General features: G+C 35.2%; 2 protein-coding genes across 16 annotated transcripts in view; one reads left to right on the forward strand and one right to left on the reverse strand.

The window, feature by feature from the left end:
• The window catches only part of CEP85L (centrosomal protein 85L), a 161,311-nt gene that overhangs the window by 74,128 nt on the left and 64,763 nt on the right, over window positions 1-22,420 (forward strand). For all 11 annotated transcript variants that reach the window (XM_086317134.1, XM_086317128.1, XM_086317130.1 and 8 more), the window contains one exon: window positions 289-1,076. In XM_086317134.1, coding sequence (XP_086173260.1) covers window positions 363-1,076 — 714 coding nt within the window. In that variant the 5' untranslated portion in view covers window positions 289-362. The remainder of the gene's footprint in view (window positions 1-288; window positions 1,077-22,420) is intronic.
• PLN (phospholamban) lies at window positions 869-16,437 on the reverse strand. Of its 5 annotated transcripts, none has more exons than XR_015132729.1 (5): window positions 16,354-16,437; window positions 7,710-8,190; window positions 4,267-5,010; window positions 1,986-2,683; window positions 869-1,546 (listed from the first exon to the last, which is right to left on the reverse strand). XR_015132729.1 is itself a non-coding variant. In XM_086317140.1 (2 exons), exon 2 carries the CDS (start codon window positions 8,100-8,102, stop codon window positions 7,944-7,946), a length of 159 nt encoding a protein of 52 aa, XP_086173266.1. In that variant the 5' UTR covers window positions 8,103-8,190; window positions 16,354-16,437; the 3' UTR covers window positions 5,672-7,943. The 5 variants fall into 5 exon arrangements, 1 of the variants encoding a protein (XP_086173266.1); XR_015132730.1 differs by having other exon boundaries at window positions 1,162-1,546; window positions 2,522-2,683; XR_015132731.1 differs by lacking the exon at window positions 1,986-2,683.

A 22,420-nucleotide genomic window follows, 5' to 3' on the forward strand; every position in this document is an offset into this window, starting at 1 on the left:
ATATATACCTGTTTTCTAGTCATTTTCATCTGTAAGTAGATTGCAAATGAGCATATATTTTATGTATCCATTTTTAGAAAATGTATGAAAGTAGGTTTGATTTGTTTCAGATGACCAATAATAATAGTAACAGTAATAAGTAGTAAGTCTCTCATGTTGATGAAGTGCTTTTGAAAAACTTGTGCTGGGAAACCATATTCAGATTTTTGTTTTGGCATTTTACATTTTACCTCTTTTTTTTTTTGGTCTGTTAATTACAACTAATTTGGCATTCTTTTTTCTTTCCAGATCATTCAACTTCAAGTGGCACATTATCTTTTAAGCCTAGTCGGTCATTGGTTACTCTTCCTACTGCCCATGTCATGCCGTCTAACTCCAGTGCTTCAGTTTCCAAACATAGGGAATCATTGACATCAGATGGCTCAAAATGGAGTATAAGCCTCATGCAAGCATTGGGAAATCATAGTAGGGGGGAGCAGGACTCTTCACTGGACATGAAGGACTGCCGGCCCCTCCGGAAATGGTCATCTTTATCCAAACTCACCGTCCCAGAGAACTGTAGCCAGGGTGGCATGGTGCACACAGAAGAATCAAGGAGAGGTTTGGAAAAGACAGGGAGAGACAAGGCATTAACAGCACAACTAAGGACCATTGGACCTAGCTGTTTACATGACAGTATGGAGATGCTTAAGCTAGAGGATAAGGAAATAAATAAAAAACGACCATCAACTCTGGACAGCAAATATAAATTTGAGAGCTGTAGCAAAGAGGACTTTAGAGCTTCTTCCTCCACTCTTAGGAGACAGGCCTTAGACATGACATACAGTGCCTTACCTGAAAGCAAGCCTATTATGACAAGCTCAGAGGCTTTTGAATCTCCGAAATATTTAATGTTTGGTCAGCAAGCAGTAGGTGGAGTTCCCATTCAGCCTTCTGTGAGGACGCAGATGTGGCTCACTGAGCAGTTGCGGACAAACCCCTTGGAAGGTAGAACTACAGAGGACTCTTACAGTTTAGCTCCTTGGCAGCAGCAGCAAATTGAAGAGTTTCGGCAAGAAAGGGATACACCAATGCAGGTAAGGCTCAGAACCTAGTGTTTGCCTCCCTCCAGTGGATGCTCTGAGTACTAGCACACTTGAAGTAAGCATTTGACAGTGTGTCTGTAAGCACAGATTGCTTTACTTTTCCTTTCCCGTGGACAGTAATAAGCATAAATGTTATAAAACTCTAGAAGTATTGTGTTGATAAAACTTTAAAAATATTTGAGACTTATTAACATGGAAAACTTGAAACTTTGTACTTGACTTGTTGTTTTTCTTCTCATTTGTTTTGCTTTTGTTCAGTTGCTCAGTCATGTCCGACTCTTTGTGACTATGGGGCTGTAGCATGCCAGGCTCCCTATTCTTCACTATCTCCCAGAGTTTGCTCAAATTCATGTCCATTGAGTCAGTGATGCTATCTAACCATCACATCCTCTGCCACCCGCTTCTTCTCTTGCCTTCAGTCTTTCCCAGCATCAGGATAAACACAGCAAAAAATATTCAATCTAAAGAAAATTGAAACAGAAACAAAGGAGGCTGGCATGATATAATAGAAAGAACATTAACTTGAATGAAGGCTTGGATTTTGTTTCTGGTTTTATCAGATTCAGAATCTGGATGATTCTCTTATCTGTCACTTAATATCTCTGGGCCTGAGTTTTTCTTTCTTTCCTCCCCCCTGCCCCCCAAATTGAGATATCATCGACATACAACATATTAGTTTCAGGTATGTAGCATAATGATTCGATATATGTGTGTTATAAAACGATCACCACAGTAAGTCCAGTTAACATCCATCACCATACTTAGCTACAGAATTTTTTCCCTTGTAATAAATAAGATCTACTCTTAGTAACTTTCAAATATGCAATACAGTATTATTAGCTGCAGTCACTATACTATATGTTATATCCCTGTGATTTATTTATAACTGAGGGTTTGTACCTTTTGATCGCCTTCATCCATTTTACTCCCCCTCCAGCCTGTGCCACTGGCAACCATCCATCTGTTCTCTTTATATGAGTGTAATTTTTTTGTTTGCTTTTTTAAAAAACATAATTTGTCTTTCTCTGGGTGACTAATTTCACTTGGCATAATGCTGTCAGGATCCATTCATGTTGCCACAAATGGCAAGATTTCCTTCGTTTTATGTGAATGTTCTAGCGTGTGTGTGTGTGTGTGTGTGTGTGTGTGGAGAGAGAGAGACCGAGCACGTTTTCTTTTTTCATTCATCTATTGATGGATACTTAGGTTGCTTTCATGTCTTGGCCATTCTTGTAAAACTGAACATAAGGTTGCATATATATCTTTTCAAGTTTGTCTTTTCTTTTTCTTCAGATAAATACCGTGGAATTACTAGATCGTAGACAGGGTAGCTCTCTGATTTTTTTGAGGAACCTCCGTACTCTTTTCCATAGTGGGTGTGCCAGTTTACTTTCCCACCAACATGTATAAGGTTTCTTTTTTCTCCGCATTCTTACCAACACTTGTTATTTCTTGTCTTTCCGATAATAGCCATTCTAATGAGTATGAGGTGATAGCTCATCGTGATTTTGATTTGACTTTCCCTGATGACTAGTGGTGTTGAGTACCTTCTCATATATTTGTTCGCTGTGTATATGTTTCTTCAGAGCTTCTGCCATCTATAAAATGAGGAGGTGGAAATAAAGTCATTGATAAAGCTTTGGCAGTGGTTGGTATGTATTCAGGTTTATAAAACAGATGCGCTTTTAAAAAAAATTGGGTTTTAAGATTTATTAATCATTTTAAGCAAAGTACTGTATGATAATATTACATAAAAAGAAAAGTGTGTACTTCCTAATGTCACATGTAAATGTGTAAATTTCTTGATGTGAAAATGTCTTTTGTTCCAAGGTAATTGTCTGCAGCGCATTTTAACTGGGAAACCTATTGTCTATAGAATTTTTCATAAATCCTGTCATCCATTTTTTTCTTATTACCAGAGTTTTCTGAAACAAAGTGATTTCATCGAAAATTGCAGAATTTCCCTGGAGTAAAAACTTAAAATTACTAATAAAAAATAATGAAGATTAAAGGAATATATTCTATGAAAGAATAAGGAAATCACTTATCTAGTAACGTCACGAATCTGAGCACAGCCCCAAAACATACACATAACCTAATGTGCTCCATTCACAGGAGAGCCCTTAACACCTCCTCTGCGCTTTCTTTACTCTTATTTTGAACATAGTTCTTATCATCTTGATTATATATATTTAAACTGCATAACCAAACAGATGTATCATGATGTTTGAATAACAAATCATAAAAGAGCAGTTTAACCAGATTTATTGTGATTTATCTGTTCAAGCAGTTGAAAGATAGGAAACCTAATTTATCAAATGCTGTCATATTTTAGTTCTCAAGTGCTTGTGGTTATAGGAAAACAGGGATTGGATAGTTGTTTCTCCAGCTGGTGTCTTTACACAGAACTGGAATAACCTGGGATGGTTGGGGGAGGGGACTGAATGTTTTGCTCCAACCTGAAGTAGGTGCCATAGAGAGGTAACTGAGAAGCTTGAGTGAATTTCAGAGAATAAGTACTAATTTCATTCCTTCCATTCTGTTGGGAGGATCCTCTTCAGTAATCAAAGTTTTCCCCAACCTTGAAGCAATGCAGAGAATGGGTAGGTAGCTTGGAGGTGCTTTGTGGAGCAAACTTATTTTTAAATATTCTTGGTGCATGGTAGAGGAAGAAGGTGAAAAGGGACAAAATTTGCATGTGCTTGGAGAGTCCTACTTTTAGATTAACCTTTAGGATGGTCTCTTTATAGTGCTTAAAGTTTAAGCTCAAAGTTTCATAGTAGAAAGGTGAAACCAGGTAAAGAAAACCTAGATACTTTAACTGAAATGTTTGACAACTTCTCTTCTAATTCTCCTGGACTGTTATAGAAGAAAACAATCTTCAATACCTTCTCCTTGGAGCTTGCAAATATCTTTCTTTTAAAGTTCTCATCTTTCTTGTTTCTTAGGTCTCTTTAAAACATTGACTTCTTTTTAGTCTAATTTTTGTATAAAGGGAAGAGCCTTAATAATAATTATTCCATTGATAAATTGTGAGAATGTGATTTTCAATGACAACTGATTGTCACTGTGAAGAAAAAACAAAACATTTTACAGCTAAGAAAAGGAATTTGGCTGAGAGTCACAATCTAACATCACCATAAATTTATCTAGAACTTTTGTAGCTGTCAGAATGTTTTACCTCATTTGATGCTCAGAGCCTCCTTCCTCCTTTTACTCCCTCAAAAGATTAGTATTGCGACATGAAAGTGTTTCTCTTCTTAGAACTCAGTCCTGAACATCTACTGAGCCAGCCTCACAGTCTTATTTGCATGGTGTTCCTTGTTTCTCATAGTTCCTTACTAAATTAGCTAGAATACAGGTGGTGTAGAACTCTGAAGCATTTCCCCTTGTGAATGAAGAGAGGCATCGGGTGTCCTTAGGTGTCCTTAGGATATAGGTCTCCATGTACATGTCCACCATAGTCTTTGGTTCTTTCCTCTGCTCTACATTAGCAGCTCTCTTCCCACCTTTGCCTAAAGCTGTTTAACCCTACAAAAACTGTGACGTAAGAGGAAAACAAACAGCAGACTCTTGTCTTCTCTGGAAAGACTGTGTCCCTTTTTAAGCCCTTTTTGCATTTCTTTTTGGGGGATGGGGAGAGGGGTGGGAAGGAAATGGAGGATGCATATTTCTACATACAACACGATCCATTGAATCCCTGTAAGCTCACAGTGGATCTTCCAGACAGAAGTGAAGGAGTGGTCTCTTATTGACAAAGTAGCTCTGCTCTTCTCTTATATTCTGTAGGATGTTTCTGAGTACTGTGTTGCAGACATTAAAAAGAAGAAGATAAAATTTTGTGCTTGTTTTAAACAAGGAAGGGCTTGATCATCCAGGATATTGACACCTAATGATTTCAACGTATTTTACTGGAAGATTTCTCCTGTGTAAATGAAAAATATAAATATTTAGTAGAATGACTTAAATGACTTGGTTTTTGTCTTAACATGACATAAGAATGGTTTATTTTTAATGTGAGAGCATTTTGTGTATTCTATTACATTTTCTGAAAAGAAAGTTTTCTTGTTTTTATTTTTTTTGCACCCTCTTTTTTTTTTTTTTTTTTTTACTGTTTAAGATAATTTTACATAACTATATTGAAAGATGTGAAAACTTCGACACTCTCAACAAATAGACTATGACATTATGACATTCACTAGGTAACTAAAATGCATAATTGATTTTTGTTATACATGTTTTAATGAATAAAATTATTAATGTGTTTGACTTTTTCCAAGCCATCATCTTTTCTATATAGTATTGGCACATAATCTTTAGACATTTTAAAGTGTGCTATTACTTAGAAGAGCAAATTGTTTTGAAATTTTACTGTTTTCGCAGTATGCCAGAAGACTCAAAAATAATCAAAGGGTAAATAATTTCTAGCTAGCAGGAAATTCATTGTTTTATGTCTGTCTGCCCTCTTGTGTCTCTACTAGGAAAATCTTGATCTTATTTGGGGGAAGTTACTGAAAACAGCTTACAAAATCAAAACTCCTTATAGATAGATTGTTTTATGGTCATATCAATCATGAGCAATTTCATTGAGTTCAAGAAGGTTCATTTTAATGTAGGTGATTTGAATTAAATAAACATTTTGAACCAAATAATATAAAAGGCAACATTAAACATTTAAAAAATAGTTCCATTTTGGTTCCCTGTAAAGTAAGGTTAGAATTTGAGCATTTGGTATATAAGTTTTTAAAATACATAATTCATTGTATCTTACTCTTTACAGATTATGATAAACAGAATAAATAAGTTCCATTTTAAGAATGAGTATTTATTTTACAATATAATCTGAGTTACAGTATTCTGTAATCCTTAAGTATAAGGTTTTAATTTCTATTAAAGGCAGAATGAACAACAAAACAATTCTTATTTCTGTTTGACTTTGGAAAAGCTCCATAACCTCACAGTTTATGATTTAAAGTTGATGTTTGTAATGAACAACATAATGAAAAGGCTAGAACCTATTATTTCAAAATTTCCACTTGTTTTTAGGATCATTGCAGCTAATTAATTATAGAACTTGGTTATTTTTTGCCTGGGTAATTATTGACACCAGTGAAGTGAATGCATTAATTACTTCTTGTTTATAAGCTCTTCTGGTTGATATTAGGGATATCCGATCCATAGTGAGACTTAAGAAATCCCTCTCTCAGTATGAAACCTCTGTTCTCAGATATCAGTGAACCAACATTATCCCCCTTTCTATCTCTAGTACCTCTCAGGGATTAAAAAAAAACAGTAATATTTCTTTCATTATTTTGTTAGTAGCATTTGTGTTACAAGCCATAGTCAAGATTGACTTTTCCAATTTTTTTTTTACCATATTTTGGCAAATTTTATAGTAAATTACGTCTATTCCTTTAATAATTACTATATTGGTAGTATGTCTTTAACTGTAGTAAAAATTGTTGAATTATGTAATATAGGTGTAAACTGTTTTAGACTTAATTTTAAACCAAGTCAATGTACCAGATTTTTGTGAATGTATTTTCCAAACCAGCTTTTGCTTCTGTTTTATGAGTTGTTTGAAGAAATTTTTAAATGACCAGTTTTTGCTTCTATTGTTCTATGAGTAGTTGGAAGATATTTTTAAATGAAGAGAAACTTGAAATGTATTCAGCAAGAAAATCATTGTAGATTAGTGTTGCTGGTTAGTGTAGTAGAGTGGCCTACCACATAGGTGTTTACAACCTGGTTGATAGATTAAGAAAAATAGCTACACCTTATCATGAACAGTAGTGGGATAAAAATTTTACTTTAAAATTTAAGAATTTGTTGATTTTGGAGAGAGAGTTAAAATTTTCATTTTCTGATGCTCGAAGTAATATTTTTTCTGTTATTCTTTTGCTTGCCTACAATGAGCGTGAGATTAAAATAGAAGACAACCTGTAGAATCATTCTAATCTTAAAATTTTATGATTCCAGTGGCAAGTTATGTGCTCTAACTCAAGTAATTAGCTATAGTGCTTTAAAGGGAGAGGTTCTATTCTACTAGTGTATTAGTAATTATGGCTAATCACACTGTCAGATGTTAAATTAGCCAACAGTTCTTGTCTATTGATCATAAAGTCCTGGTGAGAACAGATTATGGTTTACCTGCACATATTAAAATTCGGTAATTCTTTGAGAAGATTAGTTGTTTTATTATCTAAGGGTATGGTCTTGCTTGTTTTTACTCAATTCTCATAAACTTAAAATATTAGGGTATTGTAGAAAAAGTATAATTTCTGTTTTAGAGTGTAGGGTCTGATAGAGTTACTATGGAGACTTCTGTATGATGATAAACAAGATAACAGATATGAGGAGTATTTCAAACGATATTTCATTTGAATGATTATGTTGATATACTTGGTGAGGACCTGAAAAATACTCAATAAATCATCCAAGAGGCTTTTACAGTACAATATAAATTATATTTATCCCAAAGTGTGAAGCTGATGCTCTCTATATGAAGTGAACTTATTAGCAGTGCAGTTTCAAAACTAAACTCCTAGTTCATCCTTAGGAAAGATTTGGGATAGAAACTTAAGGTCTGTTTAGAAAATTAGCAGTTACATTATGCACACTTACATTATAGTCACTTTAAAGTTAATTTTTGAAAATAAAGCCCTTCTTATGTTTACAACATCCAGCAGATGAATACGTTTGCTAACAATTTGCTCTGTTCCAAATCTTGACCTTTTCACAAAGAAATTCTTCTATTTAGGAAGTGGTCTCTTATATAGTATTGTTTCCCCTTCTTCATGGGATGACAGATTTTAAGCAGATGGTGGTAAGTGGCAGCACTGGGATTGCAGCAGAACTTCAGAGAAGCATCACGATGATGCAGATCAGCAAGAGACATATTAAGATGAGACAGAAATTGATAAATAGGTTCTGGAGATTTTGACGTGCTTGTTGAGGCATTTCAATGGTTGAAGCTCTTCTTATAGCAGAGCGAGTGAGGTACTGGACTTTATCCATGGTACCAGGAAGGCAGGGAGCCCGGAGTTTCAAATGCTCAAGAGAAAGATAAAAAGCTGCCAGCCAAGTGCGTCTTCTTTTTGGTAGCCTGGAATGTAAAAGTAGTAAATGGTTTAGGATCATAGGTGTGACCTATCCTCTGAACAGGTAAAACACTGTTCTGTGTTAATCCCTCTTCCTCAACCTAATTTGTATTTACAACATCAAATACCTCTATAGTCTTTGTGTATTGCTCAGGCTCTGTCTTTTTTGGTGATGGTACCATCATATCTTATATTTGGGGTATAGTAACTTCAGTCTTTGGAGAAGGCAGTGGCACCCCACTCCAGTACTCTTGCCTGGAAAATCCCATGGACTGAGGAGCCTGGTAGGCTGCAGTCCATGGGGTCGCTAAGAGTCAGACACGACTGAGCGACTTCACTTTCACTTTTCACTTTCATGCATTGGAGAAGGCAATGGCAACCCACCCCAGTGTTCTTGCCTGGAGAATCCCAGGGACGGGTGGGCTGCCGTCTCTGGGATCGCACAGAGTCGGACATGACTGAAGCGATTTAGCAGCAGCAGCAGCAGCAGCAGCAACTTCAGTCTTGGCCTCCTCCTCTCAAAATGACTGGAAGTATAGTTTGGTTAGGATGCAGCTTGTCTTGGGCTACCTTGGGCCAAAGTTCTTATGTGTTATTTCATTAAGACTGTTTTCTCTCTGAGCACAGTTGTTCTGAGCATCAGTGTATAAATAGCTCCAGAGCAAACTTTATAAAAAGAAATGCATGCAATAAATTATTCTACAGATGTTGACTTCACTCCAAAATAAAATAGTTCAATGAGAAGTGTTTTACCAGAACTATAGATTGAAATGTTTCTCATTTGTTTTGACGATTTTATAGCTTTGTAAAATATACTACTTTAAGTAGCATTTTAACAGGATGATATTAAGTACTAAAGATTGTCAGACTCAGAAGGCATAGTAATAAAATTATCATTGTCTCACTGTCTACTACACATAGTTGCCATTTGCAAAGGGCCTATACTTACGAACAGTGTTTGCATTTGCTTTCTTTCAGAGCTCCCACAAGCTGTTCTGCCTAATTAATTAATTATTTGCTGCCTGATCAATTATCTGTGCTGATTAATAAACAAAATAAAACTTAAAACAGTACATCATTGTAGAAAATTAGGTATATTCAGTAGATTAAAAATTAGCTGTAAGTTAAGTGCCCAGAGGTAATAGTTTGGCAATATTTGTTGTCAGTCAGGATACTTATGTGTATTTTGAAATAAGAAAAATTAGAAATGGAATTTTAAAAATAGTCATAATTAACTGCCAGAGATAATAACTGTTAACATTCCTTGATACATCTCTGCTGATCAAGATATTACTGCCTTAGCCCAGCTGCCTGGTTTCATTTTCTCCCTAGTGGTTGTACATCTCATGAAGACCCATCTCAGTCTTCAGCTGTATTTTGCAAGAGAGACTAGTGCTGAAGAAGAGGGAAGAACTGAAAGAATGAGAAAGGATCTTTAGGCCTGATCTTTAGATTAGGTTAGAACTCATTTACTGTTGCAAAGACACCACGTGATACACAGTGGTTGGTTGGATTCTGTACAGTTTCAGCACTTCAGCTTGGCTCCATTGGCTGAAGACCCTGTGGTCTCCTTCATAGACTAGCCTGTAGTGAGGAGATCCAAATAAAGAAATAAAGGGTTTTTCTTTTGTTCTTTAAGAAAAAAGTTCTTTAACTTGTTTCAGCTTATATTTGCTTATTATAGATGTAGTGGGTTTCTACTGTTGGGTAATTGTGGAGAAGATTATTACTTTTTTATATAAACTTGACTGGTCTCTTTATATAACAGAGCACAACCTAGAAGACTGTAAAGAATGAGCGTTGGTAGTTCCTATCTGAACTTAATTTTTATGAAGCTTTAGGACTTAAATGGTGTACAAGCCCTGAATTTTAAAGTTATTGTGAGATACAACATGGAAAAGGAAGAGCAAGCCAGTTCATCATGAAGTCACTCCCCTCCCCTGACACCGGGGAGCGACACTTTAGTCACATGAAACGTGTCACCTTTCCATAAATACTTCATTCCCTTTTATGATTGTCTTTTGCACATGTTTTTCTGGCTCTGCCTGGAATGTCTCCCCTCCCCCAGCCTCTACCTTTGATTCTTTGCCAGGCAAACTTCAGTTAATCCTTAAGGTCCAGTTTAAATATCACTTCCTAATGAAACCTTCCATTACTCATTAAGGCAGGATTGGTTATCACCTCCGTTGGGTTTTAGTAGGGCTCTAGTGCTGCCTGTATCAAGATGTGGCTAGCGGGCTGTGCTGTAATGTTGATTTGCATGCCTGTTCCTCCTTCTAGACTTCCTGTTCATGAGTATAAAAATTCACGGGCTTACTTTGTATTCTAGTGCTTAAGTGCAAAATGAGTAACATTTGAATAAATCAGTGAAGCTGAACGGTGATTTATTTTGATTTACTTTAATATTTTTAGAAAATTTTTAATGATCAAAGATAGTGCTTTGATTAACAGATGAATCATTTAGGTCATAGAATTTGATAAACATAATGTCCAGTATTCTTCTCAAGTCTCTTTACAGATGAGGAAAATGAGGCTTAGAATATTTACTTTAGAAATTAAAACTTAAATAAACTATTGTTAGTGACTAACAGAATTAACGTGAACTGAACTTTGTACAAGTGGGTATTTGGTGTTTATGAAATACAAAGAGGTTTGTCCTGAAGAAATGAGCTATCCGATGATGATGAATAATGGATAGACTTAAAAGATGATCTCATAATACTTCAGCCAAGTATTGTCAGAAAAGTTCCTGGAGACAAATTGGGTATAAAGGAGACCACCAAAAATACTGTTTTGTTTCTTGTCAAACTTAGAAATATGTTATAATTCTAAATAGTCACTTTATAACCTTGTGCTAAAACCAAAACAAATCTTGTTTACGTGCTGAAATGTTAAGCTTTGTGCGTGCAGTATTTTGGGCCCAGTTCTATTTGACGGTGGTACGGTCTGAAATGTGTTGAGTCCTAATTCTGCTGAACTTCCAAAATGTATATGATAGTAATTAAGCCAGAATTTGTCCCTACCAGATGGGGCTTCCGGTTGTAAGTTGAGAATTGAAAAGCTGTGTGTGGGAACAGCACAGCCCTATTTTTAAAGCTGTCTGTGACCTTCACTCCATCATAATTTATGGCATGGTTGTCAGGTGTTTTATTCTTTTTCCTCCTCTCTGCACACAGTTATCCTGTGAGTTTAGAACTCTTGTAGTCTTTTTTTTTTTCCCTTCCTTTTCTTAGAGCCAAGCTGTGAATGCAGCAGTATTTGGTGGAAGAAAGAGAGAACAAACTACAACTCTAATCTTTCAGCATTTACCATGTGTCATGTTAGGCCACATTTTGGGTCAGCTTCGGCAGCAGTTCTCACTTTGTAGTGAGTTCTATTTCTTAAGGTAACATCAGATGCATTCTTGTGCAAAAGGAACCTTAATAGACCTTTGAAAACTTTTTGGTGTCTGCATTAGGTTTTGCTTACAATTGATACTTTGATGTTATAAATGCTGAACAGTAATTCCCACCTGTAATTTAAGCACTTCAGTGCTTTGCAGAATTTACTGAACTTCAGTTTTTTTCAGTACTCCCTCTGCTGAAACCATGAATTCTTTAAATTCTTTGTGGCATTCAGAATTTTGCTTCCCTTTAATTTTTGTCTGCTTGTTTATGCATTTAGTGAAATAAACATGGGGATATTTTGTGAGTAACTTCAAGTAATACACATCTAAGACTATCGTCTGATAGATAATTTTTTGAAAAATTTTTCCCATTAAATTGATTCGGAAGATTAGAATTCTCTATAGGTTTGAGTTACAGGATTTGTCTGTATTAGGATTATTGGAGGGTTTTATTTTTCCCCTACTCTGCAGTCATTTTTGCACATAATCCAGAAGCGATTGTATATGCATCTTTGTTGTTGTTGTTGAATTAAATCAGACCAGTTCATCTTTAGATTTGTCATCAATTAGTTGGCATCCACAAGTTCACTTTGGTTGGATCTCTTTTCTTTTGAGATTGCCTAGTGCTTTGGCTCAGATGGTAAAGCATCTGCCTACGATGCAGGAGACCCGGGTTCGATTCCTGGGTGGGGAAGATCGCCTGGAGAAGGAAATGGGCAACCCACTCCAGTACTCTCGCCTGGAAAATCCCACGGACGGAGGAGCCTGGTGGGCTACAGTCCATGGGGTCGCAAAGAGTCGGACACGACTGAGTGACTTCCCTAGTGCTAATAAAAGGCAATGGCACCCCACTCCAGTACGCTTGCCTGGAAAATCCCATGGACGGAGGAGCCTGGTAGGCTGCAGTCCATGAGGTCACTAAGAGTTGGACACGACTGAGCGACTTCCTTTGACTTTTCACTTTCCTGCATTGGAGAAGGAAATGGCAACCCACTCCAGTGTTCTTGCCTGGAGAATCCCAGGGACGGGGGAGCCTGGTGGGCTGCTGTCTATGGGGTCGCACAGAGTCGGACACGACTGAAGCGACTTAGCAGCAGCAGCAGCAGTGCTAATAAACTTGGAAGTTGTATTAGAAGTTATTTTGTAACAGCAGCTTCCCAGAACTTTGTTGGTCCACAGTGGCTATTTGAAAGAGTCTTCAAACTGCTTCTGCCTGGTTATGAAAAGAATTGTGTAAACATAAAAATCAACATATCCTCAACCCCTAGATTGATCTCATAATGAAATGTTTCCCTTGTTCAAAGCCCTGCCTTTAGGGAACTTCATTAAACAGCAGCGTAGAGATTTTTCTCTTTGAAATTAGCAGATTGCTGTTGCCAATCTGTAGGCTTGTCTTTAGTATCTGTTCGTTATGTTAAAATTAATTTATTTGCAATTAAAATACTCTTTAACCTTCAGATTCTTCTTTGGGGGGAAAAGCATGTGGGGAGGAAGTTTTAAGGAAAATGAATGCCAGTTAAATGTACCCCCACTAATGAGTAAGTTGGTCCCCTCTCTCCACCCTTTTTGGGAAAAACCTGTAGGTGAAATGCATTTACAAAGCACTAGAGGTCCTCAGTTGACTACAAGTATACTGGGATGGAGCTGTACACCCAGGCCTCATTTTGTTGTGTTTATTTGGTGCTGCATGCTTCAGAATTATGTAGGATAAGAATATTGATGGACTATTTCTGAAAATGTTCAAAAAGATACATACTATCTCATTTAGTTGATTGTAATTTATAAGCATCACTTACTTGACTTCTAACCTTTAGATTTTCTTCTTTGCTGGTATGATCAGTACTGTGTTAATTCTTACTTTTAGATGAAAGTGATTTTTCATAGCATAAATAAAGCAAGATTCCTCTGTTCAAGCACTGCAGAACAAATAGGCTTGAATATTTTAAATGGTATGATGTGGGGAGGTCAGAAATGAAACCGAGGAAAGCTAAGAATTTAGTATGAAACTGGAATAAAATATGCAAGTGTGGTTTCTGTTTATGCAAATATTCTCCTATCTCTAATTAATTAGTGAGATTAAGAAACAATATCAATATGTAACCAAACGCAATTTTGGGGAAAGTTTTGAGGAGAAATTAACCTGCGTTTTCGATATCAAAGCTAAATAGATTAAAGACATGAGTATTTTAGCAATGAAACAAAAAGAAACTTTGATTATTCTTGTTACTGTTCTTTAAGGTCTGTGCCAGTTATTTTGAATTTTGTCTTCCAAGATGTTTCGCTTAATAATTGAGGGACATCTATAAGTATTATATCCCTAGCTTTTAAAATGATCAGAAGAATATTATAAAGGTGATTAAGGACATCATGCCTCAGGCATAAATTTAACTTTAAATGAAATGGAGTGGTTTTAAATTAAAATAGAAGTTGTATCCCCTAACTTTGCCTTTTGGAGTGCCATATAGTATTTGAGGACTTGGAGTTCATTTTGTTTTGCCAGTGTCTTGATTTATTTTTAAGCCGTTGATCAGTGGATGAGATGTGTGTGTGGTGTAGAGTCTTAAAATCTTGGCTCTTGCCAAGGCGCCACCATTTCCTAGCTCTCTGACCTTGGGCAATTCACCTTTTTGCATCTGTTTCCTAAACTGTAAAATAGAGATGGAGTGTCAAACTTTTGGGAATTAAGAGGATCAAATGAAATATTTGTGGATGGTACATTTAGAAAATTGTTAAAGAAGAAGGAAGCTTTAATTAACTGTTTCTAGGATTGTAAGAAGTATACAGTCTAACTTAGATACTCTAATTTTTACTTAAAACTTTAATACATTACATAGTTAATATTTTACCTAGTATATTAAAATTGGGGGAACTATTTTGTTCATTCAAATATTCTTCTAATTAGTGAGATTAAGAAATAATATGTAACCAAATGCAATTTTTCTGGAACATTATTTTCCTTTATGTCCACTGGAATACTGTTAAAATAATTTTGATGTTTGAGTTTTAGGAAATCATAGTGACACGACTCTGCTTACTTAAGCAAAGTACTCTAGCTCTTACCTGTGTTTTTAAAACTCACTCAGTTTTTCACAATTTAAACATATTTCACATTTCTCCTACTTTATTTCATCAGACTTATTTTTTAGCACTTAGTTTTAAACTGCATGAAACAAAGACAGTATTTAAATTTCACCTTATGAAAGAGATGAACTAGTTAGGACATAGTGTTTGACACCATGTGTAAAATTTGGGTCACAGTCACTAACTATGTAATTTCTGTTAATCTGGACACATGAAGGATAACTTTAGTAGAATTTCTGCTCTTTCTAGAAATTATCAACTTTGTGGAGCAATTATGTAATGTGAAATTTTGGTACTATAAAAGAACTCATAAACATCTCATTTGAAGTGTGAGAATGTTATTTGATGGATATTTGAGTAAAAATGTACAAATCTGCTCAAGTAACACACCTACACTGAGTGACTCTTGAGTAATATCAAAGGAAAAATGTTTTATGAATATGAGGACACTTAGAGGCACTTGACAAAAACGAAAGGCATGCTTGTAGATGCCTTAAGGAAAGCTGCTTATGGAATTATGCAAAGTTCTTATCTCTTAAAAGCAGTAGAGTTAACATTTGTCTTAAGAACTTAGAATTCTAGAATTAAATTTTATTTTGACATATATAAAAATAAAACTAATGAAATAAAATCAATGCAGTATCCTTTATGCCCTGACTAGAAGTTAAGAATGAAAACACATTTTGTATATTAAATTAAGAATCTAGAGTGGAAAAGAATATAAGCAGAAGTTATAAAATTTATGATGGCATCTCCATTCCTGTGCATTTTTTTCATACTGCTCCCCACCTTCTAAATGCCAGAGAGGAAACACTGGAGGACAGTAACTTAATAAAAATATATTCATTAATAGGCAGAATAAACATTCATTTCAAATTCACTCAAATGAGATTCTTAGGAATACATGTACTACCAAAATAACAAGCGTATGGCAATTATTTTTAAAATAAATTAATGTTCTGTAACTTTAGAATTTTACATATTTTTGACGAGTGTTTTGAAATATCCAAAGTCTTAGTTTGTGATTTAATATTGAATTTAATATAAATAAATCGATTTATTGAAAGCTTTTTTTTAATAGAAGTAGACTAGACTTTGTAAAAGTAGTTTGTGATATATTTCTTAAACTCTACTTTGTTAATATTCACTGTAAAGAATCAGAATAATATTGGAGTAGTCATGCCACTAATGTGCCTCTTGTACAGTCACACAACTGTTCATAAAATTCTGGATGTAAGTAGACCAGTCCCACCCTACTTCTCAACAGAGTAACACATAGCAAAATGAAATCGTTATTTTTGCATAGAGAAATCAAATCACCACTAGCACCAAACATGGTAACATAATTGAAAGATTTTAATTGGCAGAAATTTAACAGCAAAGCTTCATACTGAAGCTTCATAATGTTAGCTTGTAACAAGATAATAATTTTTGAACAGCAAAATAAAAATGAAAGTTAAATCAAAATGACAAACCAATAACCAAGATCAAAGATGAATGCTACCTTTATGATTTCTAAGTTGTCTTATTCTTACTATCACTGCTTAGATAAACATTTATTTAGAAATTAAGCTTTATGTCAGTCAGACATTTTATTATTTAAATTTGAACTGAAACTTAGAAAATATGATTAACTCTTTTTTAAAAGTTCAGTAAGTTTCAGTTCTAGAAAGTGCCATAATCGATGTAATCTGTTTCTTACCTTGGCTGTTGTGACGATCACAATATAGAATACTGTGGGTTACATGAAGTGTTATCCGACGTTTAGCTGGAAAGTTTTCTGACTGTTACCAGAGTTATGGGAACAATTGAAGTAGGTGGAGGAGAAAAAGTGTTCCAGGGAGGTCTTATGATGTCACACAGGAATTCTGAAGTTATGATTGGTTAACCATAGTCTTATCACAGCCAAACATTTTAGAATGTCATTTATCTTAACCTTAGGTATGGAAAGGTCATTAACACTTTGTGCCTCATTTTTTTGTTTTTAACTTTAAAAAGCATGTGGGAGATAAGTGAAAAAGTTCAGAGTGGTAGAAAGCTCTTTTTTAAAGGTTCATGCATCTTCAGCTCAGAAGTAATTGTAATCTGAGGGTGATAATGTTAAAGAACTAAAATTGTTAAAATAATAGGAATTTTAATAGAGTGAGAATAATAATACTGCCTTAAGCCAAACAGCTTTCATTGAGTTGTTGTTGCTATACTGAAGCTTCATATTGTTAGCTTGTAACAAGATAATAATTAAATTGCCACAGAATCAAATTTCCTATTTTTTCCCAACTTATTCTTTTCTCATACCTATTTGTATATGGGGGAGAGAGTATGTGTGAGAAAGCCAGAATGAGAAATCTGATTTTGGTTTTAAAAAATTAGCTTTATCTTATAGTTAAAGTAAGAACCAAGAAATGTAGTTAGTTCACTTTTGTTTTCTCAATTAGTGCTCTAAAAATAGCAATGTATTTACGAACATTAATTCTCATTTTTTAAACTGATAGATATCACCCCAAGAAAAGTTGTTGTTTTCAAATTTAAGTATTTAGGTTTTTTAACCAGCTGCAGTAAATTGCCATAAAATCTTACTAAAATTCCAGTAAGCTGATAGTATCAGGAGTAACTTTCTAGCCAAAAAGATGTAATCCCACAAAACTGATCAATGGCATCCTAGTTAATGCTACTTTATTGACGATAGATGTGCATGTGTCTGGAAATTTAAGTAGTATTTCTAAAATGGTGTGCCTCACTTAATGCAGTAGTTGTTTTCCTGAAATTTACTATGTAAATGAAATTTTAGTAAATGAAATGATCTTTTGAACTTCTGAGAACAGAAAAGAATTCCTTTGACAAACCAGGCATCGTTTTCCTGTCCCCCACCCCCCAATTTTTTTGTTTATATATTAGATTAACTTAAAATCACCACTCCTCCAAATTCTGATTCTTAAATCTCGACTGTAATTCTGGAGAAGCTACTTGTTATTTTTAATTTTTAAAATGCTTACAGCAAAGTGAACTCAGCCTGCTTCACTTTCTTATGGGTAACTAAAATCTTTTGCAGCAGCTGCTTATGTGTCCTTAAATGGAGATGATTTTGGCTTCTTCCAAAGAAAGATAAATCCTTTGCTAAAACAAATCTCTTGTTATTTAAAGAATCGGCTAAAACTATCAGAGAAATAATGTTCAGCAAAGGCCCTCTGTGAACATTGCTAAGGGAAAATTTTACAGCTTAAAAGGAAAACCCGAAATTAAGTAAATTGCATGAACGTTTGACATTTTGCTCAGTACTATTCAAGCATTTTTTCTTTCAGTCCTTACATAATAAGGATCTCTGGTTATTATCAATTGCCAGTGATTACTGACATTCAAAACCTAGGGACTTGAAATACAACCCTAACATGATTTATAGTAATTTGTCAAATATGACAAAGCTGCTAAGTGACAGATGGTTCAGATTTGGACCTCTTTAGTTATAATTCTCTGGTAGGTTGGCATGTTAGAGGGGGAAGCTATAGTGTAACATGGATATGCATTCCAGAGAGTAGCATTTATTAACTAAGAAACTATAAGATGGAAATAGATGAATTATTAAAAACAAACTAATTTTAGCAAGTCTGCTTTAAGTTTGCCTACACATTCATTTGAAAATGAACCTTAGAGGATAGATCATTGTGTGAGTGCCTCTAGTTCTAAGAAAATAGTATTAGTAATACTTAACTTGTATAAAGTAAGAAACTACCACAGACTGAATAAAATATGGCCTAGGTATTTTACATGTTGGCAGATTTGCTCAAAAAGCCTATATAGGTTGACACACACACACGCGCACACACACACACACACACACACACGTACACCCAGAAGGATATTAACAAAGTGTGTGTGTGTTTAGAGTTGGAAAGAGGAGATAAAAATCTACTTTTTAGATGTGTGCAAGAGTGGGGAGCTTCTGTGTCTACCGTTTTTCTTTGGTTTAGCTGCTATTGCTGCAGCTGATCATCATTGTTAGTCTAAACGGAGCTCTATAAAGTGTTACATCTTCCTTTTGGGCTGATTGCCTAAACAGAAAGTTGTATACTAGGAGCGTTGGTGAACTACAGAATAATCAGTAGGTATTTCCTCAGAAATTCCACTGTGATGGTCTAGAAAGTGTTTTTAGAGGTGCTTTGTCAGAATCTTCATTTGGGGTCAGACTGTAGTCTGAATCCATTTTTGGTATATATGACCTTATACAAACTTATTTAAGCTGCCTTATCTGTGGGATGGGTTTGTCGTGAGGATTTTCCTAAGATGAAATACGTATATAATGACTTAGAGATCTTGCAACACAGTGTCCATTTAGTGTTAGTACTTATTTTCCTTTTAAAGATGATTCTTACAGCCCAAGGGTAGAGTTCAGTGCCCTTTGAACTTGGATAGGAAACATGTTAAAGATCTTTATTTTTACTAAATTCTGAATGAGATTTAGCCTTTCCTCAGTTGTATGTTTACTGTCACTATAGTAGTCTTAGATAATTTCATATAGAACAGTTGGAGGGATATAGCTTGAAATACTATTCATATTCATACCACTTGAAATTATGCAATTAAGCTGTTGTAAATATTGTTATTTAATGCATTAATAAAGAAGAACAGAAAAGAAAAAAGGAAATAAAGCAGAAATATTACAACATAAATTTGTTTTTTTTTAAATACTTATTTTGGTGAAATTTCTTTTCTAATGTATGTTTCTCATTTTTTCAAGTTTTATTTTAAAACAGTTCTGAATTTACAGAATTAGTGCAAATACATGGACAGAGGAGCCTGGTGGGCTTGCAGTCCATGGGGTCGCAAAGAGTCGGGCACAACTGAGAACTAACACTTACTTACTTACTGTAGTGTAGTGTAAACCCCACACCTGGCCTCCGCTGTTGTTGACGTATCCGACACAAGTCTGGTACATTTATCACAACAGGTGTACCAGTGTTGATACTTTATTTTAAGGAAACCCATTTTTTCAGTTTTCCCTGGTGTTCCTTTTCTTTTCCAGGATTTCCCCAGGACCCAGATTACGTTGAGTAGTCATGTCTCCTTTGGTCCCCTTGGTTGTGACAGTTTCTTACAGAGCGTCCACAGGTGGGACTTGTCTGATGTTTTTCTCGTGGTGAGGCCGGTTGATGTGTTTTCGAGAGGAAGATCAGAGAGGTAGAGTACCGTTCTCAGCACATACCAAGTGTACATGCCTATCGGCATGACTTACCAGTGCTGTTAACCTGGACCACCTGGCTGGAGTGACGCATTCGTCAAGCTTCTCCATGGCAAAGTTACTCTTTCCCTCTCCTTCCTTCTTTTACTTTCCAGAAGAAAGTTACTGTACACAGCCCACAGTTATGCTTCCCTACCTTAGGAGTGGAGTGTCTATAAAAATTACTTGATATTCTGTGTATTTTATGATATAAAAACACAAAAACGGATCAGTCAGCTTCAGCCATCTGCCAGAAAAAGTCCATGGCACAGAAAATTAAGAAGTCCTGTGCTGGAGGCAGTTTCTGTCTTTGTATGGGGCAGCCCTTTTTGGAAAGAAGACTGACAGGCTAAAACCAAGATCTCCCAGTCTGCTTTTTTAAGCCCTGCTTTTCCAGCTTGTCTCTTATCACATTCCTTTGTATCCTGTGCCCTGGCCCTGTACAGCTGCCTGCAGCTATTTGAACAAGCTATTGTTCTATTTTAAGCCTCCTCACTTTTTGTAGGAATGCCCTCCTCACTAACCTGTGTCCCCGTTAAAGCACTGTTTCAATTTACGTCTTCTGTGCAGCCCTCTCTTTCTTATGATAAACACTTTTGCATGTACCCCTATAATTATCTATCTCATTTTATTGTGTTTAGAAATGTATCTGCCTAAAGTAAATTGCAAGCTCTGCTGATCCAATAACTCATGTTTATAACCTCTTTATTCCTTATAGTATTATTACCTAGTATAGCACCTTGCTCATAGCAGTTCTTATAGATACTGATTGAATGGATGATTGGATGAGTGAATTAATAATGGAGGAACCAGGAAAGATTGCATGGTGGTACTGAATGATTCTGCAGAAGTCTTTTAGGCAGTTAAAAAAAACAAAACATAAATTTTAAAGCTCATTGTGGGGGAAGAAAATAATTGGGAGAGATTGGGGATAAGAGTACAGTAATTGAGAAAATAACTTTCTTGTCATTTAAAAATGATGTAAATATATTTATAGAGTAAGAGTGAGGGAACATTGAAGTATAAGCCTATACTTGCTAAATTTGAATCTATATATAAATTTTTTAAAAAATTTTATTTACTGTGCTCATTTGATTCATAATAATTCATGGTGATTTATATGCTCTTAACATTGCAAAGCCTGCTTTTATGTAATTACTAGTTTTATTAGTTTTAATTTTATTTTAATAGTTAAAAAAATAAGCACCTCTACATTTACCACCTAAACAAAAGCCAAATTTTTAAAAATATTTTTTTAACGTGGACCATTTTAAAAATCTTTATTGAATTTGTTACAGTATTGCTTCTGTTTTATGTTTTGCTTTTTTGGCCACGAGGCATGTGGGATCTTAGTTTACCCAACCAGGGATCAAACCCACACCCTTTGATTTGGAAGGCAAAGTCTTAACCACTGTGCCACCAAGAGAGTCCCCCCAAATTGGGCTATTAACGTATACCTAAATAGTTATATGATCTTGCCCATATTCCCCCTGTTTTCTCCTCCCAGGTAAATGATTAGTCTGATTCCTAGGTTAATTTCTTTACATTTGTTTTTATAGTTTTGTGGCATTTTTAATTTGGTATTCTTTAAAAGTTTGTGTTTTTTTTGAGATTTTACTTTGTTTAAAGGAAATTATGATGTATAAAGCGAGTCCCAGGTGGCTTAGTGGTAAAGAATCGGCCTGCAATGCAGGAGCCGTAGGAGACGCAGGTTCGATGCCTGGGTTGGGAAGATCCCCTGGAGTAGGAAATGGTAACCCACTCCAGTATTCTTACCTGGAAAGTTCCATGGATGGAGGAGCCTGGCAGGCTACAGTCCATGGAGTCTCAAAGAGTCAGACATAACTGAGCACACACACACATGATGTATAAAATCTTTTACACTGAGTGTTTAAACTCCAAGTTGTGGTGTGTGGAAGCAAAAGACCTTTCTAGGTAGACCTGTTTTTTTTTTTTTTTCCTTCTGGAAACTTTTTGACAAGAAAATTTAAGTTGTGACAGAATTAAAGCATTTTAATACTTAAATATGTAATACAGTAAAATGCAAGTTTTGAATAAATTTTTGTGATACTTGAAAGAAAAGGAGCTTTTCTGGGTTAGACTCCCAGGATTTTACTTAAGTCGTAAGGATTTTGTTCTGTTGAAAGTTTGAGAAATTACTGCTTTAAATTTTAAAGCTACCTAAAGAAGAATTTGTTGAAAAGACATCTAAGAGCAAAAATGATAAGAATAGTAGTCTATGACTTAGGGAATGGGAAAGTGCCTAAAATCATAGAGAAGGGAGGATAGGAGTTATTCATCAAGTTGGTTAAAAAAAAGACCAATACTAAAGTAACTTATAAAACTTAAGAAGATAGATTTTAACTTATAAAACTTAAAGGAAGGTAGATTTTGCTTTAGAAATTGACATGTCAGATGCTTGAAGGCTAAACCATTTTTTTTTTTTAATAAATGCTGAACTCTGGACAGACTCTTGCCTTATTAAATATTAATAACCCAATTAGGAAAGGGGAAGAATTTGACATCAAGAGAAGCAAGTTAGTTTAAAGGAAGTGCT

The sequence above is a fragment of the Bos grunniens genome, chromosome 9 (genome assembly GCF_055505025.1).
Source record: "Bos grunniens cultivar Pamir isolate PY7600 chromosome 9, Bosgru_T2T1.0, whole genome shotgun sequence".
Lineage (NCBI taxonomy): Eukaryota > Metazoa > Chordata > Mammalia > Artiodactyla > Bovidae > Bos > Bos grunniens.

Bases quoted from the DNA above. Each gene is read 5' to 3' on its own strand.
- PLN (XM_086317140.1), bottom strand. From the start codon at position 8,102: ATGGATAAAGTCCAGTACCTCACTCGCTCTGCTATAAGAAGAGCTTCA.